General features: G+C 36.1%; 1 protein-coding gene across 2 annotated transcripts in view; it reads left to right on the top strand.

The window, feature by feature from the left end:
* The first annotated feature begins 1386 nt into the window (after positions 1-1386).
* The window catches only part of LOC124630148 (pituitary homeobox homolog Ptx1), a 39453-nt gene continuing 13098 nt past the window's right edge, over positions 1387-27741 (top strand). Inside the window, exons 1-3 of one of the 2 annotated variants that reach the window (XM_047163884.1) lie at positions 1387-1746; positions 9778-10091; positions 27005-27133. In XM_047163884.1, coding sequence (XP_047019840.1) covers positions 9896-10091; positions 27005-27133 — 325 coding nt within the window. In that variant the 5' untranslated portion in view covers positions 1387-1746; positions 9778-9895. Of the gene's footprint in view, positions 1747-9777; positions 10092-27004; positions 27146-27741 lie in introns of both variants that reach the window. The other variant, XM_047163883.1, reaches the window with a different exon arrangement.

Genomic DNA, 27741 nt, shown 5'->3' with positions numbered 1-27741 from the left:
TACAGGTACCAGACAAATTTAACACTACCTACTGTTAATTACTTATTCATATTTACTTTTTTATTATATTCTTGAAAATTCAAAATAAAGATGGATAAAAATAAATGGATACTTTTCTTTCAAAAACTTTCAAAAATAATGATTTTTCTTAAAATAATTGAACACTGCTTGATAATTTAATTAGATCTACTGTTATTGAAATGTTGGTCTTGAATTGTAAAGAACATTCATGTGTCCGTCGGTCGTTTGCCGTCGGGCGACGCGCGACGGCTCGGCTCGCAGGCCGGGCGGCGTAGCGCGTAGCCGGCGCGTAGAGGCCGCGTAGCAGCCACGCCGCTCCGCTGCCTGCTACAGTCGCACTCATTAACAATGCCAAACTAATTAACCACTCGAAAACACGTGAAAGTCGACGCGTCAAAACAGACTGAAACAGCATGCAACGCCGGCGTGCGGCGAGCGTACAGGAGCGAGCGCTACGGGAAGGTTGCCGCCATATTGCCGCAAGCCCCGCCCCCTGCGCTCTCGCAACCGCCCATTGGCCCTTCACTCTATTTAAGGTGGAGCCACTACCAGCTAAATGTTGCCAGCTTTTTGAATAAATAATTTCAGTAATTTAAGTAATGAAGGCAATTATGGCGTTGTTTAGCTAAGTTTGCGCGGCGGCGAGTGGGAACTTTATATTTATACCGCTCTCTTTATGTACGCCGACGCGCGGTTAATGCGCCCGATCTGTTTACGTTGCGAACCGGGAGCGAGCTAGCGATTTATTGCGCCCGACTCCGGTGCACGCCACGCGATTTAAACTGCAATTATTTTACGCTATAAGGAAAACATACTGCACCATTTAAATGAGTTTTTACAACACAATTTATAAGAGCAGATGATGTGCTCTGATTTACCTATTTAGCCACCCCTCTTATAGAATTCAAAGTTTGTATTTGTTCATACTATTTGAATATGTAAGGTAGATCTATGTTTATATCAGAACAAAAGTGCAACACGCTGGTAAAAATTTCCCAATGACAAAATGGAAGATTTTTGATGTCTATAAATCTGAATATGGTTGCGTCACAGTAGTCCGTCAAAGATCCAGTGTCCACACTTCACGGGCAGAAGTAAACAGTGACGTCACGAAGCGTCATCGAGGCGATAAAAAGTCGATTTTATTCGCACAAGTTCGGCCAGCTGACTGCGTCCCCCACCCCGCGGCCCGCGGCACCACGCACGGAATTTTCAGTGTGGCGAGATTTCAGGGCGAGAGAGAGAGGTATAGGGAAAACGGCCGCGTGTGAGAGAGACGAGGGTAGGTGGGCGCCGGCTGTTGGAGCGGCGCGGTGGGCGGGCGCGCTCCGGATGATGTATAGAGTGGTGGAGTTAGGTTCAAATTGGTCCGGGAAGTGGCCGAGATTAGAGCCAGCGCGGGCCGCAACGCGCCGCGTACGTAAGCCCACTTAAGACTGTTTTTAATACTAGTATTTTTTACGCGATCCCGACAGGATTTAGCGGATAAGCGACGTCGCCGCGATCGTGCGCTTTGATTTATCGGTATCGGATTCGTATTTGGTTTGTTCTCTGGTGTTTACGTTAGTGGGTGACGGCCGGGCGCGTGGACGTAATCCCGTGGCTTGTACCAGATTATGACGGATATCATCGGATTTCGTGTACACACACTGTGAAAATCAGCGTTCCGAGGAATCACCGAACTCACCACCATCGCCTGTCCGCAGCCGGTTTGACATTTTAACTGTGAGTATGTCCACTGTCAAAGTTCCACTTGTTTCGGCTTTATTTACGACAGCTGGATTGTGCAGTTTCTATCTCAAAATGTATTTCTGAAGCCGGCCTCGTTGCCAAATCCACACTGAGTATGCCATGAAATGTGTCAAGATTTTAAAGTTCCATTCAAACTGGTATCCCATAAATTCCTAGCAAGATCTGAGTATGGCGAGTTACTAAGAATCTTATAAGACAGTCAGGTGTATTTAAGTGACCATGTAATCCTACGTGATTAGGTGTTATGATGTGTGTAGTAGAAAGCCTATCTATGGCAAACAGGTTACCTAGGTGCTTGCTCAGTAAAGCTGATGCTTACTATTGTTTATTCTCAGTGAGATGCCAATATTTGCATTAGAAATATCATAATATTAAATAACTATGTTTTGCCTTGAAGTAGAATAATAATGCTTATTTATTTTACTATAGTTGGCAATAAATGCTAACCTCAAAATGACATATAGGTATACAAGGCTTTGTAATACGTATAAACTTTATGTTCACATCTTTACTGGAATTGAATGCTTTCTTGTTTGCTATTTACTCCAAATTCCAAATAATTGATAATTTATATAATGAATCAATAATGTATACCATGATAGTCTGAATTACCAAGGTAGGTACCAAGTCTACCTGATTTTTTCAGACCATTTCTTATAGAGTAGTGTTTCTAACACTAGAGGCGCTTAATATTACCTATAGGTATAAAACTATAATATTAGAAAGATAACTTGTTTTTATTATCTACCTAAATACAATTATTGAGTGTAACAACCTTTTTTATTAGTAGTAAGTAGTTCTTTGAATGTTCAGTACCTACCTATAAACAAAGAGTTTAGTATTTTAATAACGGGAATATAATCACAGGGAATTTTAGGTACCTACCTTGCAGTTTATTAACTGGTAAATAAGTTTAATAAGTGAATTATGTATGTGATGCATGTCTTTATGATGCATGATAGGTAAACCTTTTTATCAAATTATTAAAACAACACTTTTAGACTAGTGAACTTGATCTAAGAAATGACAATTGTAAATCTTTTAATTTTCATTAAAGCTATTTATTTAATATTGAAGAAAAGTCGATCAGCATGGTGTTAAAGAACTAATAAATTATTCCTTATAAATAATGATAGCCATAATTAAAAAGTTTTAAAGTCATTCCTATACTAGTCTAAGATTTGTCTTCTTCTATGACATTTAAAAACAAGTTCGTATTATTTAATTGCCTTTAAATTATATTCAAAATATCACCAAGTTTTTACAGGGCTTAGAAACTTGCTAGTTCTTCCTGAATAACCTTCAAACTTTTAAGAATATCTACTTACCTGAAGTTTAGGTACCAACCTTTCTTTAAAACGTTTAAAACTCACCTTTAGGTTTTCAAGAAAATATTTTCTAACCTTTTCTGACCCTCTTCTTTTCGTTCATTAAATGTCAACCGGGAAATATTTAAATTTAATGTCTAAATAAACTTTAAGATTGCCTCTACCATTTGGTATATACCACAGCCAACAATACATAATATCATTAAAAATATTTTTCAAATAATGCCTCAAGGAATACTGAATTCTAATTCTGAATCTAAAAATAATGTTGCATTTTTTTTTATTTAATAATAGGTTGGTTACAATTAAGCACTTTCTTTGTCATAATCTGCAAAATACGGAATCTTTAAAAGTTCATAAAACAGCCAGTACCAATGTTCAGTGAACCATGAAAATCTGTACATGACTAAGTAGTAACTTGGAAACTGCTTGCTCACTTCTAACTTGTTCCGCCGTTTTGCCAAGCGCTCGTAACTTTATTCCGTACTTATATGACGGTAGGAATTTTACATGTCGTCATAAACTTAGAAATAATCAGGAGAAAAATCACTTTACGTAATAAGCAATCTAAGATATTTTATTTTATTTGGTCTTGCATGTGCATTTTCAGCTAGTCAGCTACTTATTATTAGGCCTAGATCAGAGAGAGATTAAAATTGAAGAGACCGCACTAGTGCTAACTCTTTAGGTTGGAAGAAATAAAATACTTTTTATACTCTATTGCACACTTAACAATACATATAAAGAAAAATAAAGACAGTTTATGTACAATGGCGAGCTTAACCCAGAATCAATAATGGACTGGGATGGAAGTTATCAAAGACATGTCATTTATTTTTCTTAATTAAAAAAGTCAAAGGAATTGAATAATACTGAACTTATGCCAAATTACCTACATTGTAAAATTAAAAAACGATATAAATTAGTTGATGCAGGTTGCAAGCAATTGCAGCAGCCAATTGATTATAAAAACAAACGGAAGTTTTAAGTTATAAATCGAAATTAATGCGGATTTACCAAAATGCAATAAGAATGGATAAAGATCAGTCGGTACAAATAGCAGGCTTGATAAAACACATTATCGACATTGATTATTACCTACGAACTACTATTTCGGAGGCATTTTTGATAATAACAATATTTTTGTCAAATAATAAATTGTTTAACACAAATGTTTTACCTACGTAAGTCGTGACAACTTTATAAACTTAAAATTTATTTGAATATACTTTATTTTATTTTGTCATAGATTTAACAATTGTGTTTTAAAGTACAGTTTCCTTTAGAAAACTTAGCCTGAAAATGGTACCTTTATTGTGTAGTGTTTGTGTTAATGTCTACATCTAAGTATGTACAATTCTTTCATCATAATATTTTAAACAGATACCGTCTTACCACAAAAACTTTTAAACGTCAGTTTATGCCTTGTCTAAAAAAATGTCAAATTATGACGTTGACATACGGTTCATTTTGCAGCCAAAATTTTGTTAGACTAGTGTAAAACAGGAGTTAAAGTTTTTGTAGTAAGGCCATTAGAACCTATCTCTATTGGGGTTAGTTAATTAATCAGGTATATTGAATGTCTCAAAAATATACCCTGATTAAAAGATCAACAGAATGGAATTGCTGTGTGTGACAAGACAAGACAAAGTTGTAGAACTTACAAATGTGCAAACCAAAGTAGGCTTGTTTAAATTATTGCATGAACGTATACCTACTTGTTATTTGTCTAAGAACTTATTATAGCTGTAAACTTTTTCTAACGGTTTCAACAATAGCAGTCTTCAACATCGCAAAGAAATAGGATACAGTAGCCACCGACCATCACCTGTATCTTTGCCGTATAGCATACTTATACGCACATTATTAGTGCTGTTTAACCGTTTGATACACAAGTAAAATTATCCAAAGTACAACCTGCATTATTCACACAGAGAGCTATAAAGTTTTAATGCATTCAATAACATTCCACAGAGTACCAAAAATAACCGTAGCATTACAATTCGAGGTGTTGGTGCGCTCATATCAGCGGAATGATAATTTTATCTGTGTGTTCAATTGATAACAGATAGATAAATTGACGTGACGTCGGTTCATACCTTTACTCCTGTATTTCATGGATACGCCCAAAATAATTTGTGGCATTTTATTATTAAAATATAAGCTGCGGTAATTAATTGATTAATCGATTCATTAATTATGTCTGTTGAAATGTTAGTGCATCGTGAACGCGTGACTTGATAAGTCACGCGTTCACTTTCGTTCCTTACTTGAACGCGTGACTTAAAAAGTCACGGAAAAAAATAAGTTTTAAAAATAACACTTGTAATGTGATTGATGTAGTTTTTTTTATCTTAAGACATGATAATTTGTTGTCATGAATACCAAAGAGAAGTATTGCTTACCTTGAATTCTAAACTTGTGACAGAAAGAGACAACGAGGCACTATCTTATTTATCAATGAAAACATACAGTCATAAATGGCAAATGTATGTAGTTACAAGGCAAATTGTAATGGTTTAGTGTAGTTTTAACGCATGCACTCTTTTACTAAATTAATGACCAGTCTGGGTAAACATTGTTCACCAGTAACACCTTAATACCTCTATGCATTTTTAAGCACATGTTCTGAAATATTAAAGCAGCTTGGTCCACTGTTCCAAGTAGCTGATCTCATGGATAAGAATCGACAAGAAACTCCATAAACTATTCAGCTTTACATAGCGTTCGCATTTTATTTAGTCAAGAAATTGATTGAATACATGACTGACTTAGTACCTATTTGATACATCACTGAAAAGTGTAACAGTATTTGCCAATATTTACATTTAGGTACCAAAACTATCACAAGACATCTAAAGAAAAACAAATAAAATCTAAAAATAAAGGTGTCACGTATACAAACAGATATTATCTACAAATCGAACGGTTATACGTGGAGATGATACGAGCCCATTGACAATATCATAACATCATGTTATCACATACCTACATTCAAATATTTACTGCTATCACACGAGGTACATGTGTTTTACATGCATTAATGTTAGGGCTGGCTGTGTTTGATTCTATTTTAGTCAGTTTGTTGACTGGGTAATATAATATTTGATTATAAACTGCATTATTGTCTGGCTAGACGCCGCTTTCAATGTATGCCATACAGATAAGGCCTCCTTGGGGTATTCTTATGCTATTTTTTTTTGTAGAAAACCATATTTTGTCAATTTGCTTGTACTTTATTTCTAGTAATCAAATTGATTTACATATAAACATTTGAAATATTCTCTGTGAGATATGCCTTTTTTTAGGAATTTTAATTAAATATTATTTATAAAAGTCCTGTCGATAGTTACACTTTTGATTCTTTCTTATTTTCCTGTAATGTTTTTTCGAAGAGTTCAGGAAACTAGATGTGTAATGTGACATTTAATGGCAGGGTATGATTATCACCGCAACGCAATGGACAATAGTGTATTCAGAGAGAACTTAATGTAGGTATGAGCAAGAGATATATATGTTCTACTGTATAATGTGCATACTAGTTTAATATACATATGTCGTTAGTACTAATGCTATATATAGGTACTAGTTTCTAAAATAGATCTTCTATGTATGTGATAAGTCAAATTCTCATGTACAAGATATATGTATTTTCACAGACAAAACTTACAAGCAACAAGCTTTTATCAGTAAGTAGGTACAAAAGAATAACAAAGGAAGATAGAAGTTTAGAGTTAATAATTTGATTGCTATCACCAAAAATACCGAGACGATCCTTATCAATGATGAGTGAAAACATTCAAGATAAACTCGGAACATTTGATATTGACGTCTAAACTATTGAATTTTCTTGTAGTACCGAAGTATGTAATTCAGATATGATTTGATTTTCTTCCAAATAGGCTAGTTGGCGGTATGTTTCAAAGTTCTAGATACACGATAAAACAATGACTGTTGTAAGTGCTGACGTTCAAGTTGTTGACCTCGGTCGTGTGAAACATGTGCAAAATTCGTAGATAAGTGTCTAATACCAATTTTGTGCAGTGTATTGTTTTGTTTCTCTTCAAAATTGAATTAGGTATGGGGTGTAGCTGTAAGTAAATTCTAATCGGTTTCGATTGAGGCATAAAATAAATCAAGGTACTAGTCTTTACGGCAGCATAAACTATTGCAATAAATCTGAAATATTAAGAAAAAAACCTAGGGTAGTAACTCGTTTTTATAAAATCACCTGAATTAATCTATTAAACAAAACTAACATTTAAATCTGAAACCGGCATTCAAACGTCCATTGTTGAACTTTGCAACGATTACGATTGGTCTACAGAACGCGTACGACCATAGAGAAAAGTTCAGCGACATTCGACCTTCTTGTGCCGAGAGTTGAGACCATCAAATCGTACCGACTTCCAAGTAAAATTCGAACCAAATGGCGTTTTAATAGAGCGAAGCACTTTCACCAACTTAAATCTTTGGGCTTAAAAAAGGCTTTACATCGGTTTAAAGGGATGAGAGTGGCTCAAGCGGCTCGATTGCTGCCTTTAGCTTTGGCCAATTACTCACCGCCTAGTCAAGATTACAATCGCGTTGTGTGAGCGACGATTATTGTGCCTGTCATATTTACTTTGGTTTGTTTTCATGATCTTTGTGTTCTTTTTGCAGAACTTTAACTGATTAGAAATAACTTTGATGAAATCTTGGCGCGTATGGATTGGCCTACATAAATAAATTATACAAGAAGTATGAGGGCGACGACATACCTATCCGCAGAAGAGGTCGCATTAAAAAAATGTTTTACATAATAGGTACCAGAGAATAAAAAAGAAACTTAAAAAATACTGGGAAATAAAGATTTCGTGATACGAAATCTTTATTTTTTTATAGACCATAAATATTTTCTTTTCGTATTATTTTCATTTAAATAAAATATATTCTTTTTGTCGCCTTTATTTTACACTAGCTACTGCCAGCGGTTACACCCGCATCCCGTGGGAACTACTTCCCGTACCGGGATAAAAAGCCTATAGCCTTCCTCGATAAATGGGCTATCTAACACTGAAAGAAATTTTCAAATCGGACCAGTAGTTCCTGAGATTAGCGCGTTCAAACAAACAGACAAACAAACTCTTCAGCTTTATAATATTAGTATAGATAATTTAGTTACTGGCACATATGAAAACTAAACGATATAAAAATATTGACCAGAAAATAGCTTAAATAAAACAGAAAAAAAAGAATATACGATTTCAAATTTCGAATTTATAGGCACATCTTTGTTCTAAAGTTGATAATCAGAAAATTTTGCTTATACGTAATCTATATAATTATATAAAAATGAAACCCGCCCTCCGTTGTCACGACATAACATGAAAACGGCTTGACCGATTTGGCTGAAAATTAGAGGGGAGGTAACTTAGACCCGCGAGAAGGTTTTAGGATAGTTTTTGTCACCATCCGGCTACGGGACGCGGGTGAAACCGCGGGCGAAAGCTAGTTTTATATAAAGACTGTTTTACTAATACCTACTTATCAGTTAAGTTTTTATAGGGTTAAAGTTATTACTGAATTTAATAATGTGGCGTGTTCAAATAGTTCTGCAAAAAAACGTATTCAGGTAAAATACTTTTATTAAAAAGTCATACCAGACAGTTTCACTGAAAAAAATGCAATAAAACGGTGGCATTGGCGCTTCGACGCAACTCTTTGCTCTTATTTCTGAATATTGAATTCCCGTCGGCCGCAGATAGGCACTACCGCGTAAAAAGGCAATTAAACCTATAAATCATTTTGTGTGAATGCCCTTTTTTCCTACTTTTTCCTTTCCTAGCCATTATGGCAGGTTTTATGTGTTCACTGAAACACCGATGCCCAGCCACTGACAAGGCTACTTGAAATATGAAAGTTGTAAAGTGATATATCTCCATCAGAACGTTTTTTATGGTGCTTATTTTTTTCACTGCTCAAACATCGTCGTGTGCCGCTTTAAATCAAGCTGATTTTTTACTAAAAATGATTTATGAACGTAATGTTTTAGGAACTTTTGTACGACGAGGAAGTTTCTAGTTGTTGTGAGCTTGTTCGTGTAGTTTACTAACACAAATAAATGGTACTAATAAATTGGTTGGGTATTTGGTAACTTCATTGTAGTTAACGAAAGTTTTAGTTTCGGTAGTCCGAATTTATAATAAGTAGAGTAGATACTTTCAGTCTCATAACCATGGAGTACTTAAACATTTAATAAAACTTTATATTTTGCTCAACCGTTATGAACTGTGGAACTGAAATGTCATCGTATAAAATAACACTATCTCTCACTATCATATTTTACTGCTGTCATATACTTCGTCTGCCATATTGAGTACCTACCTAACCTATGATTAACCTACCTCTATGATTTTGTTAGCACTTTGTAAACTTTTGTCTTAATTTTATTTACCTACAGATATTTCTTATTTGTTTTATTTTTTTATTGATATTTTTAAATACTAGTTATTACATATGTAGGTATAATGGGTATAAGTTTCCGTACTATTTAAACATTAAGTATACTATTAAGTAACAAAATTATGTTCCGTTTCCGCAGACAAACGGTTTTGTGGAGCATAGATTTAAGATACCTATAGGTAGGCTATAAAAAAACTTGATTGTAATAATAAAGAAATAAAATTTGTTCCAGCGGTAACAAGAATGCGAGTGCGCGCGTGATCAGCTGGTCACTCGCGTTCCTTTCCCCCGGCGTCAGAACAAGCATCATCATTCACCTCCGGGTGTACAAGGAGGCGCTGGCGGCCGGAATGGAGCCGCTAAGCGAGAACGGGCTCTGTCTATCCGAGCTGGAGTTGCATGGAGGAGGTCACTTGCATGAGTCAGTGGCGGCGTCCGTGGGCTCTGCGATCTCGAGCCTCATGGCGCCACTGCATCATGAACCTCAGCATACGCCGCTGCATCATGCCCCGCCACTACATCATGAACCGCTGGAAAAGCTCAAATGTGAGTTATTTTGTTTGCCTTAGCCTTAGTTTTGTTTATTTGTGTACAAGGGGTTTCCTTCCTGTCAAAAAGACGTTAAAAAATTACAAAAATCTTTTTTCCGTCTGCTCATTCGGATATGCGAATGAAAAAGTAAAGTACCTATAAAATTCTTCACAAAAAGCAAAACAGTGAGCATAAAAGATTCTTATAAGAATTCTCCTTTTATTAAATTGGTATCTTCCGATCCACATCGATCCGTTTCCGCGTAGAAGTGAACCAGTGAGGTTCTCTTATATTGGCGAATAAATCCCGTTTTAAACTCTGCCTGCCCGGCCAGTAAATAAAACAAAGGGGAGTTTTCGCGTTTCATTTCGCGACGCACGACCCGTGCTCGCATACGATCTCGTTCGGCGCGTTTTATTTTTATGAAGATATGTAGCTCCTCCTGTCCTCAGATAGGAACCTATAACGGGTAAATAAAGCACTCTTTTTTGCCTTTTATTTCCGACATAAAAGCTCTCGAATTCATTGAAAATTCGTATGCTTAAAAATTGGTTAACTGAGTTCGAAATCGTAATGAACGTTTTAACGAATTATCCTGATATCCTCCTTAGCTATATACTAGATGCAACACCACCAAGTCTAAAGAACTAAAATACATTGGATAACTCAGATGGATAAAAATATCACCCATTAAAAAAGTTATGATGACTGTTCAATAACACAATATGAAACGAATCGTTTTACATTAATGACTGCTAATAACATAATTTTATTTTCATCCCACCATCTCGGAAAGAGTAGTTTTACCCTTTGATATCTGAGCGCAAAAGCCGTTTTTATCCTCTAGAGCGGCAAAGTGATTTGAATTTAGAAAATCGTGTGCAATACTCCATTTGTGACAATCTTTGATAAGACTTTTCAAACAAATACATATTAAAGAAATAAAATACTGCTTAAAATAATTATTCAATTAATTCAGTAGTTTTTATTATTGTTTTTACATCGATTTTTAACCTCGTTTCATTTTTAAACTGATTTTTCAAATAAATGAACTTTAATAGGTACTTCTTTTTAATTTGATACCTACTCATATGTGCGCGCCATTTTGTTTTTTTGCATTTAGTAATTTCCTCGATGAGGTGGGATGAAAAGTTACGTGTTGCACTCGAGTGCAAAGATTTTTCACCTTGTGCTCTTTTGATTCCCTCGCTATCGCTCAGGTTTCTAATTATTGAAACACTCGCTACGCTCGTGTTTCAATTTTAGAATCCTTCGCTTGCTCGGTCATCAAAATTGAGCCCGCGGTTAAAAAGCAACTTTGCACTCTTGTATAACAAATAACTATTATACAACAAAGCTATAAAAATCATAATTATGAAATATGACTTTTGTCATCAATACTCGACAATGGACTCGAGTGCACGTGGTACAGTCGCCGATAGCTTTATTTATGGAGTGAGTCGCGAATAAAAAGCGGTGCATCGTCACAGGCGATCGAGCAGGAAGACCGTGACGCGATGTGGGCGCACTTTGTATACAAAATTAGGGATTATTCACCTCCCGCCCGCGTGACACGCAATTCGCCTCTTTTGTCTACGTCAGTACATGACATGCTACACATCACGATGAGCATTTTTTTCAATGTTGCCATTTGTTTTCATATAAAATGATGAAGCAATTTAAAAAAAATACTGGTATAAATTATGATCATAAATGTGCTTGTGTATCAACGTGCACACCTACCTATATATATAATAGTAAGTCGAATTTAAAGAAACAAGTTCATCATTCATGCCCCCATCAAACAGACAAACCTAATGTAATCCGATTACTACCTGCTTCCGAATAAAGATTGAACAAACGCTTGCACAAGAAATCAATTTGTATAATATAATCACAAGCAAATCAACACGAGCTGGGGTGCCAGGCTAATCGGATAGTTTTTACAAACACATCAATATCGGATTACGCGCCCCCTATGTGTTTAGTTACGCAATTAGACATGCCTCGAGGGACCCGAACTTCAAAAACACAGAGGAAGATACTCTACTCTTATTTGCATTTTGAATACGTAGATAAAGTTTTAGGTTGTCTAGTACTAAAATAGAAATAGGTATGTAATTAACACACCATATAGTTCTTTGAGAAAAGGCAAATGTTTGTATGGAGATGAATCACTGAAAATGTGTTTGTAATTTTCCTGTAGACGAAAAACGGTTTCGTCACCTGTAAAAATATAACTTTGTATACTCTGTGTACTTGAAATAGTGAATTTATTTTTAATCATTATTGTTGACTATGAGTGGGTGTGTTTATACAAATCATTAAAATATTAGGTACCTACTTTTTTGTATTTTACACGTGCGTTAACGCAAAGCAATGATATGCAATCCATCACAGCCCGACAAAAAGAGCAATAGAGGTAATCATTTAAAGTCAACTTGAATGAATCGGCTATCATCTATCCTTCTCTGAACCCAAGGTTTTTTAATAAAACAATGTTCTGTCTCCCTTGCACCCTAAAAAACCAACCCTCTTGTAGGCCGTAGTCGGTGAAGCATTATATTGCGATGATTAGACTTGCACTTGCCGCTTTTGCCATTGAATTTAAATGGGGGATTATAACGCTACTGTGTGCATTATATTATTAAAACTCTATTGTGTGTTACTTCATTAGGCGATTGCTGTCGTCATTCTATCTTTATTTGTTTTAATGTTATTATTGAATTTCTATAAGTATAAAATGCTTTATTTAAACAAGTTTTTTTCAAAATCATAGTATGGCAAAATTGACATACTTCAGGCGTGGGGAAACGTCACCTGAATTTTTCAACGTTTTTTGATTAGATCGTATAAATTCTTCGGAAAATTGTGTCTCAATTTTTGCACATGCGGTTAAAAAATCCCCTCTGTTCTGCGTATGATATTGCTTCTCCAAGCTTATCCGTCGAAGATTGTTCCCATATCCCGAGATTTTTATAAAATAGGCGAAAAACACGTTTCGTGGCTTTAATTTTAAATTGATCAGGTTTTGCGGAATCTTATTAAAGCCTCCTCGTTCGTTGATTCTGTCGATACCTTTTTTTCACCTCATCCGGCGCTAAACCGGAGGCGGATCTCATTATTTCCTGGAACAAAATATGGAAAATTAATTACGCGGGATTTGAGCACATTATTTTTTTCATATGGTATGTGAAAACGGTATTTTTTTCCTGTTTTAGATACCTTCTGGTACCGATGTGAGATTGAGACCGTTCAGCAACGTGCTCGTCGGTGAAATATACGTCGTTAATGTTATGTAATATTGCCTCTGCTTTATAATTATGATTACTGTAATAGTTTTGTTTAGAGAACTGTAGTCTCATAAATTTGACTTCTTCCTAAACAACATTAGGTCAATTAATTTTACGGCATTATAGGATATTAGAATAATCCTTAGTCATTAAATAAGTAAAACAATCGCTTATAGAGTCGATTAAACATATTTAATAAGAAAAACAAACGTTCTTTTCATCCATTAACCAAGTTTGTGTTGGGAAGTTTGCCAAACAAAGAATTGGGAAGCTTGGCGCGCACGTAATCAACCATTTTGTGATGTGAAGGATTACAAGTTGCCGCGACTAAGATGTTACGCTCATTTTGGAGTAATATTCCAAGTAGGTTGATTAATTTACGATACTAACTATTTGCGTTTCACTTTCATCAAGAATATATTACGTAGGTACTTTACAGAACACTAAAATTGTTTATTATCGTTTTGGTTATTCTAGAGAGGAACTTACAGTTAATAGAAAGTGAATTAGGGCTAAGAAACATCAAAACATACCAACAAATATTTGAGATTTATTTAGGGGCTATAAAAAAGATGTAGTTTTATCGGTGTACAAGAATGTAAATTGTGAATATTTCATCAAGTAGGTAGGCGTGTGCCCATGGTGTGAGGCCACGAGCCCAAACAAATATTTGTTGTGTTAGTTCACGTCTCGGGTCGAGATTACTGACTTTATCTGAATGTGCCCAAATCTGACCGACGCAAGCGCACGGCGCAACGCCACGGTTAGATTACTGAAGAATGTTTCACTTCTCATCTAAATATTAGCCCAGCAGATGAGCAGACGTTTTCTGGCATATTCTAATAAACAAACCATTGACAGAGAAGAGTACAATGAGTATTCGATTAAGACTTAAAAGATGCACAAATATTTTTTGTTGTATAAACTAAATACTGGCAACTTCAGACCGATTGATTGATTTTTTTGTCATTTAACGTATCTTTCGATGTTTTCGACAGCGGTATCTTTGAGATAGCTTAACATATTGCTTAACTGTTAGAAACTTTTAGATCCACACTTTTTCTGAACAAGCGGTTTTGTTTTACAACTTATAAAATCGCAAACGGACATTATTTATCTGTCTATTAACAAAAAAGTACGCAAAAACTCGGTGCCACACTGTCTGCCAGTCTGTCTGTACTTTTTCAATAGGAGAAAAAAATTGCATCCCCTGTGACAGCGAGCCTAACACCGGGCCCCGTTGTCGCTTGCTTTGATCGCCGTCCCTGGCGATAAATTAATGTGTTTTTTTGTTATAATTGATGTTTAGAAAAAGATTCTGACAAATTTTATGCTGCAAAAACGAGCGGTGTCACTTTCGGATAGATGTTAGCGCTCTTGTTGCTCAGATTTAGGTTTCTTTGGGATTTTCAATCTGTTAAGACTTGAGGCAAAAACAGTGTTTGATTGAAAATAAATAATAGAGGCATGATTATAAGCATAATTTCGCTTTAACAAAAACGCTCATTAAATATATCATAAAGATAGTTAATAAAATGATAGTATGCCAAGAATAAAGAAATAAGTGAGAGATGTAAAAATAACTGCTATGAAGCTAAATAACGTTTTATCTAAAATATCAACTAGAGTGTAAGTTACCGAGAATCATTTAGTTGTAAATTCATAAGTAGCTATTAACATATGCACGAGCTATTAACTTTGTCATCAGCAATTAGTGAAGGCAAAACTAAATAAATAAAAAGCTGGGCATACCTCGCAAGACATGTGACACCCATTCTGAACGCCTGTTAACAAATTAAACCGATTTGTTCTGTTATTCTAATAGGGCGCGCTATGGGAAGTGTTTGTGTCGAGCATATTTTGACAAAATTTATTACTACCACGCCTCCTCGACGGGCCTTTTTTCTGGTTTCTCAAAGAGGGCGGATGCCGTGACATCTGTCGCGCAGAAAACGTGGTCACGCCCTCCGCGGGAAAAACTCATAAATAAAATATTGTCATACACTATTTGATATTGAGCCATCCGATGTATTTGCGAAATTACCTGGGTAGCTGTTGGTAATATGATATTTGGGTCCGGATAAAAAAATAGAATTGAATGGGTTAAATATTTTGTTCTGTTATTGAATGTTAATGATGCATGATGAATCTTAAGTTTCTCTTAAATAAAATGTCAATACTTTCATATCTTCAATATAAATAAGAGATATCAGCTCACACCTATTTATTATATCCATCAAAATGACGAGGAAATGATTGAAATTAATTAAATCCTTCCGCGGCCACATTAGTTATTGACAAAAGTGAAGTAACGACACATCTCAGCGTGAACTCCACTGATGTATCGGCAAACAATAAGTCATTGGTACAAACAAACAATATTTACAATGTGCGTGATTGATAGTGGATGACAGATGTGGGGTCAACCCTTGCGATGCGACTCGCCCATCTGTCGCTGAACCCGTTGTAATGGTCACTGAGACACCTTTTTGTAATTTCTCCCACTTTCACAGTCAAAATCTATTTCTAAGTTATCTTGTCTTGACCGAGCAATTACTCGTTTATTTACTTCTAAATTATATACTAATGTTAGAATCTGTACACCATAAACAAAGATCGCTGTCAATTGTCATCCCCGTTTATATCACCAATTTGAAAATATACCTATTTATTTCTTATCACGAATAATGACGCCATAAAGATACGTTTTTATAACACACGGGCAGGTAATATGATTCTAAAATAATGCTCTCATCCTTTGTATAATATTACTTTCCGTTTATTTTCATTTTATTTGTTGCTATAAAAGGGAAGAGTAACGGTTGTTAAAACAGTATCTGTACACATTGTACAAACATAGGCGACTTGGCAATAAATCTTTTTATTTTATGACAAATTGTTGTCTGATCGGTGGCGCAGTCACCCTCGCGGTAACAAAAGATCTAGAACAAACAGTGACATAATGCTATGATGGTCAAACACCACGACATGAACTATTTGTAAACACAAATACAATGATACCGCCCCGAGGCAATAACTGTATGAAAGTACACAAAATATTGCATTGTATCACTCTGATTTATAACTTTTGGGGCAGTAAGAACGTTGGAACTTTATATAAATTGTGAGAGTAGAGCGAAAAGACAAAGAAAGCGTTTAATTGTAAGATTGCTGTACAAGGTCTCTGGCAGTAAATAAACAATAATAAGTGGCATAAATGCTTCCTAATAAAATACAATACTCATTGTTAATTTGGAACAAGTTGCAATTATACATGTGCATTTCATGCGGTATTAGTATAAAACACGGTGACACTAACGTGAAATATGATACGAGCATCTAACAAAAGCGAATGACGCCGCTTTATGAGCTGCGACGGTCCCCGGGACCCTACCTCATAATTATAATATTATGACTTTACATTATTCCACAAATATGCTTGTATGGCTCAAATCCTTGGAGGTGGGAGAGATAACCTATTGTATTGGCACATTTTCAACATAAAAGATTATTACTATCCCGCACCCCTTGATAAAAACTGTACATTTTATGTGTTCTAATATTTTCTGTACGATACTTGCAAGGAAAATGATGCGGCGTGGTAACAGCACAGATTATATAATAGTTACTACGGTAACAGGGCCAAAATCATGTACCAAAGTTACAGGGGATAAATATAACGCTATAACCGCAACCCCTAAACAGAACGTAGCTATAATTTTGTAATCACCATAAAATCTGTATCACCGCACTAATATATTTATGACATTACAGCTCCCACTAATATTTATGCAAATTGAAAACGTGCAGAATGGCATCGTTTACGCGACCCTAATCCCTGTATAACGGAGACCAACATCGACATATGTCGCTTTTGACTGCTAAATTTTATTCTACTAGTAGATATATATTAGATATTTTATTCGAGTTAGAACAGAATTTAATGGTTAGATGCATGCATAAATAAATAGCATAACAACGGAAGTCATTGTTTTTGAAGTCAATTTCGTATCTAACTGTACGCTGCAGTTAGGGCATGCAATTCCGGTAAAATTAAAATTACCGGTAAAAATTCGGTAATAAAAATATTTTTACCGGTAAACCGGTAAAACGGTAATTTTTGTATTTTTTTTTTAAATGTGATATTATAACAATAAGATTGTGTAGTCTTAAAGCAAAAACTAAATAAATATGCAAAGTATAAGGTGGTAAACGTTTTTTGTGACGTGGGCCGTAACAAAAAACATGTCAGTACCATCCGTACGCGACGTCGCCGACAAAATGCAAGAGAAACGGCTGCAATGGTACGGACATGTAAAAAGGAGTGACACCTGAGGACATCGGCAGTGTGAATGTGATACTCAATCTCAATATACCCAGTCAAAGGCGCAAAGGCAGGCCGAAACCGTGGTGGTTGAGTTTCGTAATGAATGACATGAAAATCTGCGAACTCGAAGAGGAAGATGTCTATTCAGGAGGATAGAGCGAAGTGGAAGAATGAAGATACGGAAAGCCGATCCCGTCACAAGACGGGATAAACGCTAAGAATTACCGTAAAAAATATATTTTTCATTGATGTGAAAGCCCTCTTTTATGGTAAATCATCAAATGACAGGCTCTTTCTGTCTAAAACCCATGTTTTTTAGTAGGCGTTTTATGGACCAGGGTCGCGGTAACTCTTTCGAACAATCCCGCGGCCTCGGCAGGCCTTGGCCCTGCTAGGCCCCACTGGGTTTGTTTACATTTCCACGAGGAGCCCGTGGAACGACGTGTGCCGCTGACACGGGTCTGTTGTCTATGCAGACGGTGGAACGATGAGCCACTCGAACTCACTGCCCACAGACCGACGCCTATGGTGGCCGGGAGTCGTCTCTCGACCCTTGGCGCCCGTGGTGTCTTTCTGGTCCACTGCAGCGGCTGGGATGAGAGGTGCTACTCGCAGTCGCTCCGCCGTCTTCTTCTCGAGCATGACTGCTTCGCAGAAGGAGGTGACGGCTTCCCATTCACTTTAGCTCCGGACCATGGCTTGAACCAGGGAAGGACGCGAAAGGTCACCACTGCCTATTGCCTCGACGACAACACGGCGGTACCCTTCCCAGGCAGGGCACACCTGGACTGTGTGCTCCACCGTGTCCTCAGTGCTATCCGCATCCGCATGGTGGTGAAGTAAAAGCCCTTGCTCAGTAGGGTCATAGAGTAGGTAAAATAAGCATTAGCTACATTTGTACCTAGTATGAGCTGACAGCTATGAGGAAAAACAGAATAACCGAATGAATACAATTTGTTTAGATTGTAAATTAATTTAAATTAAGATGAGAAAGAAGATTTGTAACCTAGAGATAGTTAAGGACAGGCTACATAACAAAGATTTGACGTTAAATGAACAATTGCTATATTTTATCAGAAAAACGCAAAAACCGGTAAATTACCGGTTTCATATTATTTTTACCGGTAATTTAAAACTCGCAAAAATGGGCGATTTACCGGTAAAAACGAAACCGGTTAACCGGTATTGCATGCCCTAGCTGCAGTATTTTTTTGTACTGCTGGAAATATGTATGAATTTAGTAGTTAGCTAACTGTTGAGTCGTCCCACTCGCTTCAACTGCGTCTACGACAAGTGGGGGTGACTGTGACATCGTGGTACAACGGCTCGCCGCGTATGCGCCGAGTCCAGAGGTCAAATCTTGCTTATGCGCACCGGCCGCGCCCACGCGTTCTTACTACTTTAATTCTTATTTGCTTAAGGGCTGATTGTTCAATCATCAGTTAACCTCTATCTGAGGAATAAATATGGCGGTTTGACATATCTTCTATACAAAAGCTGTCAAAACTTCAAACTTATTCGTCAGATAAAAGTTATCTGGTGATTGAAAAATCAGCCCTTATTGTACTATATTGTTATATTTAAAGTCATTATACGTATTTACATGTTATACAGTCCACTAGTATTATTTACTCCACCTGCTGAGCTATCGTCGCAACACTAACAATCTTGACGGTTTCAGTCATACACATTTAAGATGTGTGAAGTGGCATCTAATAAATATTGGAAAGAAATAAGACACTGATAGTTTACATTTAACCCCAATCCGCGATTCATTTGTAAACAGAAGGCGGCAAACCACAGCACCCTATTCCACTTGTCATCATAGTAGATTTGTGCACCAAATAGGAAAAGTAATTTGTGTCCATATGGGACCAGTGATTGCCTTCTAAACACTCTCACCCTCGACCGGGTCGCCATATAGTCTTTTGGTAGCCAATTTCGACGCCCCCAACTCATTTCCTTAGATCTCTTTTAATATCACAGAACAAGCTCGATGTTCTTATATTGTGGTCGGTCTTGTAAGGGTTATTTAGATATTTACCCTATATCATAAAAGGAGTTGGTTTTTAAACATTTTCAGTTATATTATATGCGTTGTAGGCGTAGTTTTACAGAAACGAATTACAGATCTTCTGAACGGGTAATGTCATTTGAAAGTTGATTTAATTAAAATTTTACAAATTGGTAACCCCGGGCACATTTAATTTAATAGTTTAATATCTCCCAATTTCTTACCCCAAGTTCGGTTTAAAAGAACGAGGTAGCAGCTTGCGGCTAGTAAATAGTAATCATTTTGTGGGGCATTTTTACAAGTCTCAGGTGGTCGGTAATTTGCTTGCGGCAGAGGAAGGGTTACACTTGATTTATCTCGGTCGTAATGCGCGCCCGGGGACGCACTATTTCGCCCTGCGCTCTTCCCACAAACCATAAACACTAATTTATCTAGCACCGCAAATTAGTTGCTTTGTATGATATTTACTTGTGATTTAGCGATCTTGTTTTCTTTACGATACTCATAACTAACTGAATTAACTCCCTCTCAGCCAAAATACGGCATGAGCAATTTTAAACAATGCGAGTAAAATGTATGAAAAGTGAGTTGTTAATAGAGTTAATGCCCCTTGCCACACATTGTAAAATGTGGTAACAGCTCCGTGCGACCTTGATGCCGATAGACACGTGGCCAATAAACAAAAGGCGAGGAATCCTCGAAGCGTACGTGTCATGTCTCTTCGCAACAATAACGAAACATGAAAAATTTCCAGACGCCCACATCAGACTGATAAATGGCTTCCGAAAATCCAAAAGGAAGTTACAGCTTACTTGGGATTTGGTCTAGAACCTCTCACGTCCCATAACTGCTGCACTCCGCTTTATTACAATTACCATAAGCCTCAAAGTCCCGCACTCCACGGCCGGCGGGTGTGACTTCATCATTTTGAACCTACTTACAAGTGCGGTAAGACGGTTATTGCTTGGGTGAAATAGAAACCGCGACGGAGACGTACACTCGGTACAGTCGCAGACAACTTTAGCACTTACCCCTGTTCTTTTAAGATTGGAGTTGCGGGTGTGGGTATCATCCGCGAGAAAGTTATGCGTCGTTCGTGCCGCCGAGCGGTCCACTCTTTACATTTTATGTACGTGTACGATATGTTAGCGGCTATTTGGAATACTAATTGAGCATGCCTACAGATTCCAAATCATCTCTATTTACTTTTTCCGGAGCGAAAAATAAGCCATCATTATGGTTTTGTAGAGATTCCTTTTATTGCGATTGGTAATATTATCCCCAGGTATCTATTAAGTATATAAAAAAAAGTTTCTTAGCAGTCTACCGAACTTTTAACCTTTTTAAATAATGAACTACTTATTGTATATAACTGGATAGGTAAACACAGGTAGTCCTAATTTATATTTCAACCACCGTTTTCCTCGACAGCATCCAATCTACAATTTGAATGGAAAACCAGTAAACCGCGAAATGATGATGAATCGCGCTAGAGAAAAGGCCTGGCAGAGCGAGATAGAGTGTAAGCCCGACCATGGGCAAGAGAAGGACACAAGGTGGGAAAATTAGCGGATGCTTCCGTGAATTTGTGTACGTTTTCAATGAAGCCTCTTTACGGTAGGTAAAATAGGAATAAAATGGATGGGCCCTAATCCGCCGGCCATTTATAACTTACACGCCATTAATTTGAGTGATAATTCATGAATAGCGACGCGATTGGTCGTAGATATTGAATTCGGTAAAGTACACAGTAGCCGTGCCTACTGAAACTCGCGTATTACAGTTCTTATCGCTCCGGTAGGTGGGTAATCTAATCAAATTTTACACTCACTGCTTTATGCATTTTGTAATATTTTTATTAGTCCCAGACCAAAATGGTAGACTGAATACATAGGGTTTATAGAAGATACATACTTATTGTTTTAATTAACTCATTACATTATGGTATAGTTACTGAGAAATCAGTGCACATAATGACTGTAGTGTGTTTTGGTTAATTGGGGCACACCTAGTTGAGTCACTGTAGTCGACATCTCACATTATAGTAATTACTCATTACCGCATCTCAGTGTGGGCTTACAGGCTGAGATACTGGGAGTGTTTCAGCTCATATCAACGACGTCACTTGATGACTTACATCATCATCATGTCATCATCTCATCATCCTTGCCTTGAATGAAACCATTGTATAACTGTATGCAATATTACTCAAACAGTATATCATATCATTTGTATTTGTATTTTTATATCATTTGTTTTTTGGATTTTGTTAGGAGAGATGTTATAAGATTTTTGCCAATTTGTAATGCTGCTTAACTTAGAATGCTGTAGTTACAATAAGACAGAAAACTAAGTACATAATTGATACATAATTGAGTTATAGCCTCAAATTACCAAGTTAATTGTTTGTTTTTTTCAGTACCCATTTCTTTACATAATGCTGCTTACCTAACTAAGAATGCTGTAGTTACAATAATACAGAAATACTGATATAGTCTTAAATTACCAAACTTATCTTCCGTTGTTTCACTACTTCGGACACCTATCTCATAAACATCACTAATGACATAGTCACATTTCAAGTACCTTCACAAGTCTTAACACAAACCCCACATCCGTAGACCACCAGTGACCTGAACACACGTGGCTAGAACAGGAAGTATGCGCTTGTTGGCCGTCAGTCCTTCCGTCCCTATCAAGGATTATGTTATTAGGCAGATGCCATCGAGCGGTGTGGTCGCTGATAATAGCTGCTTAACTTTACTAACAATCCCATTGAGTGGTAGTAGTTAATTGGGCTAAATATGGAGCTGAGTGAATTGATTATAGTTCGGCCATTCAGAGAATGCGTTCCTGACACGTCGCGATTGAACTGACGACGTAACTTTGCAATGGCGTTGCAGTTACGATAAAAATATTTTTGCTGGTTGTTTACCGTTTTAACAATTGAGGAGCATTAAAACAACATTATTATATCAATAATCAATGAATGTTATTACGTCGTCAGTTCAATCGCGACGTGTCAGGAACGCATTCTCTGAATGGCCGAACTATAGTTAGTGTTGTTGGTTTTTCAAGGAGTTACAAATGACAAAACATTTATTTTGAAATAGTTTTTAGGGGTCTCAATATTTTTATTTGGTAAATAAAACAATTCAATTGTGAAACTTTTGGGAAGTAAATCTTTGGGAAATCCTCCTATGAATGAATTGACACACGATGTAAAACAGAATTAACGTTTCTTACTGAATAGCTTTATGTATTGTTTTCATACTGAGGACAACTAGGAGTTCATTTGGATTATAATCACAGTTTCAATAACATATCCTTATTAATAGAGATGTCCAGTTTAATTCTCGTAGCCATGTTTTACTCATGTCTTCGAATGCGTCACAATGGATTAGTGCTGATTTTAACTGCACTAGAGTTAATGCGTGAATTAATATCAGTTATCTATTTGTGCCGTTAAGCCAATAAATATTTATTAATATTGTGATAGATAATTGCTCATTTTGAATAGTGAAAACGTTTCGAAAAGTAATCTATATTAATCAGTGATTAAGATGTATTAGTACCTAGTTAGTATTCAGTGTAAATAGCTACTATGTATTAATGGCTAAACGAATGGGCGTGGATTGGGAATGCACGTAGATTTGTAGACGATTAATATTATCACTGAAAATTCCCTGATAGGTACATAAGTGATTGAGAAATAAACCTTTTAAAACAACACGAATGAATGGGTCCCTAATTTTAGCAAAATATCAATAAATAGCTAAATATAATTAGGCCTCAAACTTTCTGAGTAAATGAATGAATAAACGTTAACTTGCAACATCTGGCGTGTCTCCGAGAGCCGGCAGGTACGGCCGTCGCGGGCCAGAGCTCGTAAATTACCAACACTTATCTATATTTACCTCGCGCGACTATCTGTCTTTAATGTAAATACAAAATTATCTGTTTATGTTCTTACACCTTTTTTCTGCAGCCTCCTAAAATTTATAACTCTACGTATTTGGGACGTATCTCGTTGCTAGATACTTGTGCTAAATAGTTGAGTAAATTACGGTCTGTTAAGATCGATACAGGTTCATGTAGGTAGGTACTTACATATTGTTTTAAAGAAATCATCTTTAAATTGTTTTTTTTTAATTCATGTAGTTGTATTTCTGCAAACGAGGTATATGATTCATTAAAGTTCTGTACCTACCTGTACTTAATTAACAAAGTTTTCTAATCAATTCCACATTTGCTGCAATTACGTTAGAACTACAAAGTTATCAATGTTTCCTGATATGACTTGTACATTGTATGACACAGTTTTGTTTGTAATCTAGTTTCAGTCAGTAGAAAGCTCGTAACTATTGCGTGTTATCCTGAAGGCGTGAATTACCTCGTGTTTGTAGTAAAAATAGCGCAGTGTTATGTTCCGCTGTAAACCATGTGATATGACTCTGTATTTGTTGATGCACTTGGCTATTGTATAACTCATTAGGACTAATGCGGAGTACACTCGTTTACATAATTGATTTTACTATCATTAAGATCGTTTTAAGGGAAGTAATATGCAAGGATGCAATTTGAAAATCAAATCTTATGTGTACGAGTAACCTACTGAACATCGTTATGTAAGCAGTAGTTACTATCACACATTAAACTAGAAATACATACTTACATTTGAATAAAACAAAATTCTCCACCATTAAAATAAAGTTTGATTCATATGATGTTATCTATTCTTGTGTTAACAAAAGAAACGTGATTTATTTTGGTACCTACGTAAGTCTTAGTTACTTGTATTTACTTTATGTGCTATTTTATCTTTTTGTTTGTCATATCCTGAGTAGCAAGTTGAAAATAAAACATGTTCTTTCATAAGTTTATGTTTTTGATTGAAAACTGAACTTTGTTACTCATTTTATCGAGATAACATTTACGGTTATGCAGTTTATAAGTACTGTAAGATCAACCAAAGGTAAATTATGGATATTGCATATTACAAAGTGAAGTAAAACATCATCTAATATTGTTCTAGAGCCCTACAAGACAAAATACAATTAAACAAATATGATACAGCACTACAGCACAGAGTTCACATCGTGTGTAGAATATAAAACACTTTTATGTGCGATTGTGTCCACAGTTGATCACATTTAACGAGAGTGTAGAGGAGACGGTTTAGAGCCCCCAATAAAACAATAAACGCGCTCTTATCACGCGTTATCAAACGCAGCAAACATAAAATTTATTTGTACGCGTTCCTTGTTAATGTAGGTACTCGTAAATACGTTTGTGCGGACCGACGTTTGTTCTACACTGACATGATAACGTACACTAATTGTATTCAGTTTAAAATAACCGCAGGTGTTTAGCATGCTATATGAATTGCTAATTGCTTTAGCTCCGTCTTCCATGAAAGTTTTCATGAATGACGTTTTGATATGTGCGAGTATTAACAACAACAATTAAGCATTCACTATAAGCGCTTAACTGAAAGTTTTCTTTCTAGTTTCACTATTGCCCATTTTAACACGATGTTTCAGGGAATATAATATACTGTAGTACGTATTTTTTATACTTTTGATACTTCAGGATCTGCACTATTCTAAATTATATTATAATTGATTAGTGATTACGTAAGACAAATACCTAGCATTTTATTGTTTTAATTTTGTCTACTCTACAATACATGTTAAATTAAGTAGAACGTTTATTCTTCAAATTAAAAATAAACAGAACATTAAAATAAAGAAAGAATGACAATGCGGTCACATTTTTAATTGTAATTACTGACAGCATTCCCAGCTATCAATTGTGAGTTCGTGACTTTTCCCAAAACAATGGGATCAGCGCACGTTACAGCGAAGACGACTTTAAATAAACATCGGTAAAAAATCAGTTATAACCATTTTAACAATGGAAAATAACGTGCGTTTTACTTTGTAATGAAAATTAACTGAAAAGAAAAACTCGTCAATCTCCAATGTAAAGCCAAGGCTAAAAAGCAAATATGAAAGTTTTTCGTTGGAATCATAATTATTAATTACATATCATAAAGTCTAATTATCAATAAATATTCAATACTTGATATGAACTTCACATGACATGGAAAAATTATAGACTCCTAACCACAACAACCAGTCCAAAACACAATTACATTGAAATATTATAATCGTTAGATTTTTATTGTTTTTCACATTCATAAAATGTTTTACAAAAAACCATGCATATGTTGGTCTCATATGGCGAGCGCTATAAATAAGGGCGCGCTCACACGATCGCGTCTCCAGTGACTAATTTGTTAACAAGTGTTCGGGGACACTTAATTACACTGCAAGCAGCGGGGCGTCATCGTCGTTCAACGAATACATTACTTTGTCAAGATATCCTTGTTAAATAATGCGGCTATTAGTTACCTTAATTGAATTTATGGAAGCATCCACGTTTTGTGTTTCGCTTCCTTGATTACACATCGCCGAGCTTTCTCTTATATGAAACGATTAAATTGTATCTGAGTACCTATAAATTAAATAATTTATTCCACATTAAGACAAGGTGATCAATTAGCATTACTTTATTTTACATGCGTAAGAATATATTATTCAGTTGCTTAATGAATTGTTTAAATACGACACTTCATTCATACGAGTACATGATGCCAAACAACCTAGTTCAAATAGTATATTTTAAGATATTTAACATTTAAGGTGACAAGTGTATTTCACACAGGTAGATACTTTGTTGTAGCCTTTGTTGTAACATCTTGTTATCTACTAATGTAATTATCAATGACAAGATTACAAGTTTCATTTCATTAAAATACCACAAATACCTAGTTATCATTTAATAGAAACCAGATGAAAAAAGAAAATTACATTCATATCTATTGTTTACTGGAGAAAACTATAAATCATGCCCGAATAGTTTAACTTTTTCAACTGATGACACTGCATGACTAATTGCAACTCATGTCATATTCAACCAAATAAACCACTGAAAGCCGCCTTGGTGGCCGGTTCCAATATCACTGAAAAACAGCGCGAATGCTGCGACCCGAAACGAGACAGAGTCCCACTCTGTCTGCTAGGGCCGTATGCCGCGTTTCAAGACGCATATTTTCCTCTTACATTTTTTTTCTATTATGTCCATATTGTACATGCGTATATGCGTTTTTAAACGTGCAATAAAACTTATTTTCTTTCTTCTTTCTTTCCTTTCAGTAAATACTTGAGCCCACTACAAATGTTCCTGGTGTTTCTTAGTATAATACTTAACATTATTTTCATTTATCCAGTATGGGCGGAGACAGGCGAGTTCCGGGACAGCGGTCACTCATCTCTAGCGTCAGTAGGCTCCGGTGTGGAGCAGTCCTCACTATACGCGCCGCCTCGCCCGCGCCGCGACCGCAAACCCACTGACGACAGTGAGTATTTTTGTAAGTCAACTTTCCAGATATGTAATATTTAATAGTTAGAGCATTTGCTTCTTTTATTTGAATAGCACTTTCAACTAAGATCGCAATCAGACTTCGATGAATGATAAGTAAGAACCTTTCATAATGCGCAGAACATTATTGTACTTTGAGTTACAGTTTTAAAAAGTTATTTTATACATAGTTGTGTGTTTCACATATTGCTACTAAAACACATAACTGTGAAAATATAATAGTAACAAAATTAGAGCTTACTGGATTCACGTCACTCGAAACTGATTATTCAGAATTGAAATACTGTCACATTGTTATTATTAAAAGAACTCTCCTCTTACAGACTAAAAACAAAGCAATTTAATTGGTGGACCACACAAAGTGACAAGCTTAAAACTGAAAGTAAACCCAGTAAAGCGTAGGGAAATCTATGGCAAATACGGCCGCGCGTTATTCTAATGCTTTCACAAATAGCCGCGGGAGCACGACGCGCGGTGTGCCAGAGCCCTAACTTTGTGCACTATTTGTCGCCGTACTGCTAATTGCTCTTTTATTTATACTGGCTGATTTGATTAGTATTCACAGATTTTTTTTCTATAGGTGTG

Source organism: Helicoverpa zea, chromosome 4 (assembly GCF_022581195.2).
Source record: "Helicoverpa zea isolate HzStark_Cry1AcR chromosome 4, ilHelZeax1.1, whole genome shotgun sequence".
Taxonomy (NCBI): Eukaryota; Metazoa; Arthropoda; class Insecta; order Lepidoptera; family Noctuidae; genus Helicoverpa; species Helicoverpa zea.
This window is presented reverse-complemented; position numbering and strand designations above follow the sequence as displayed.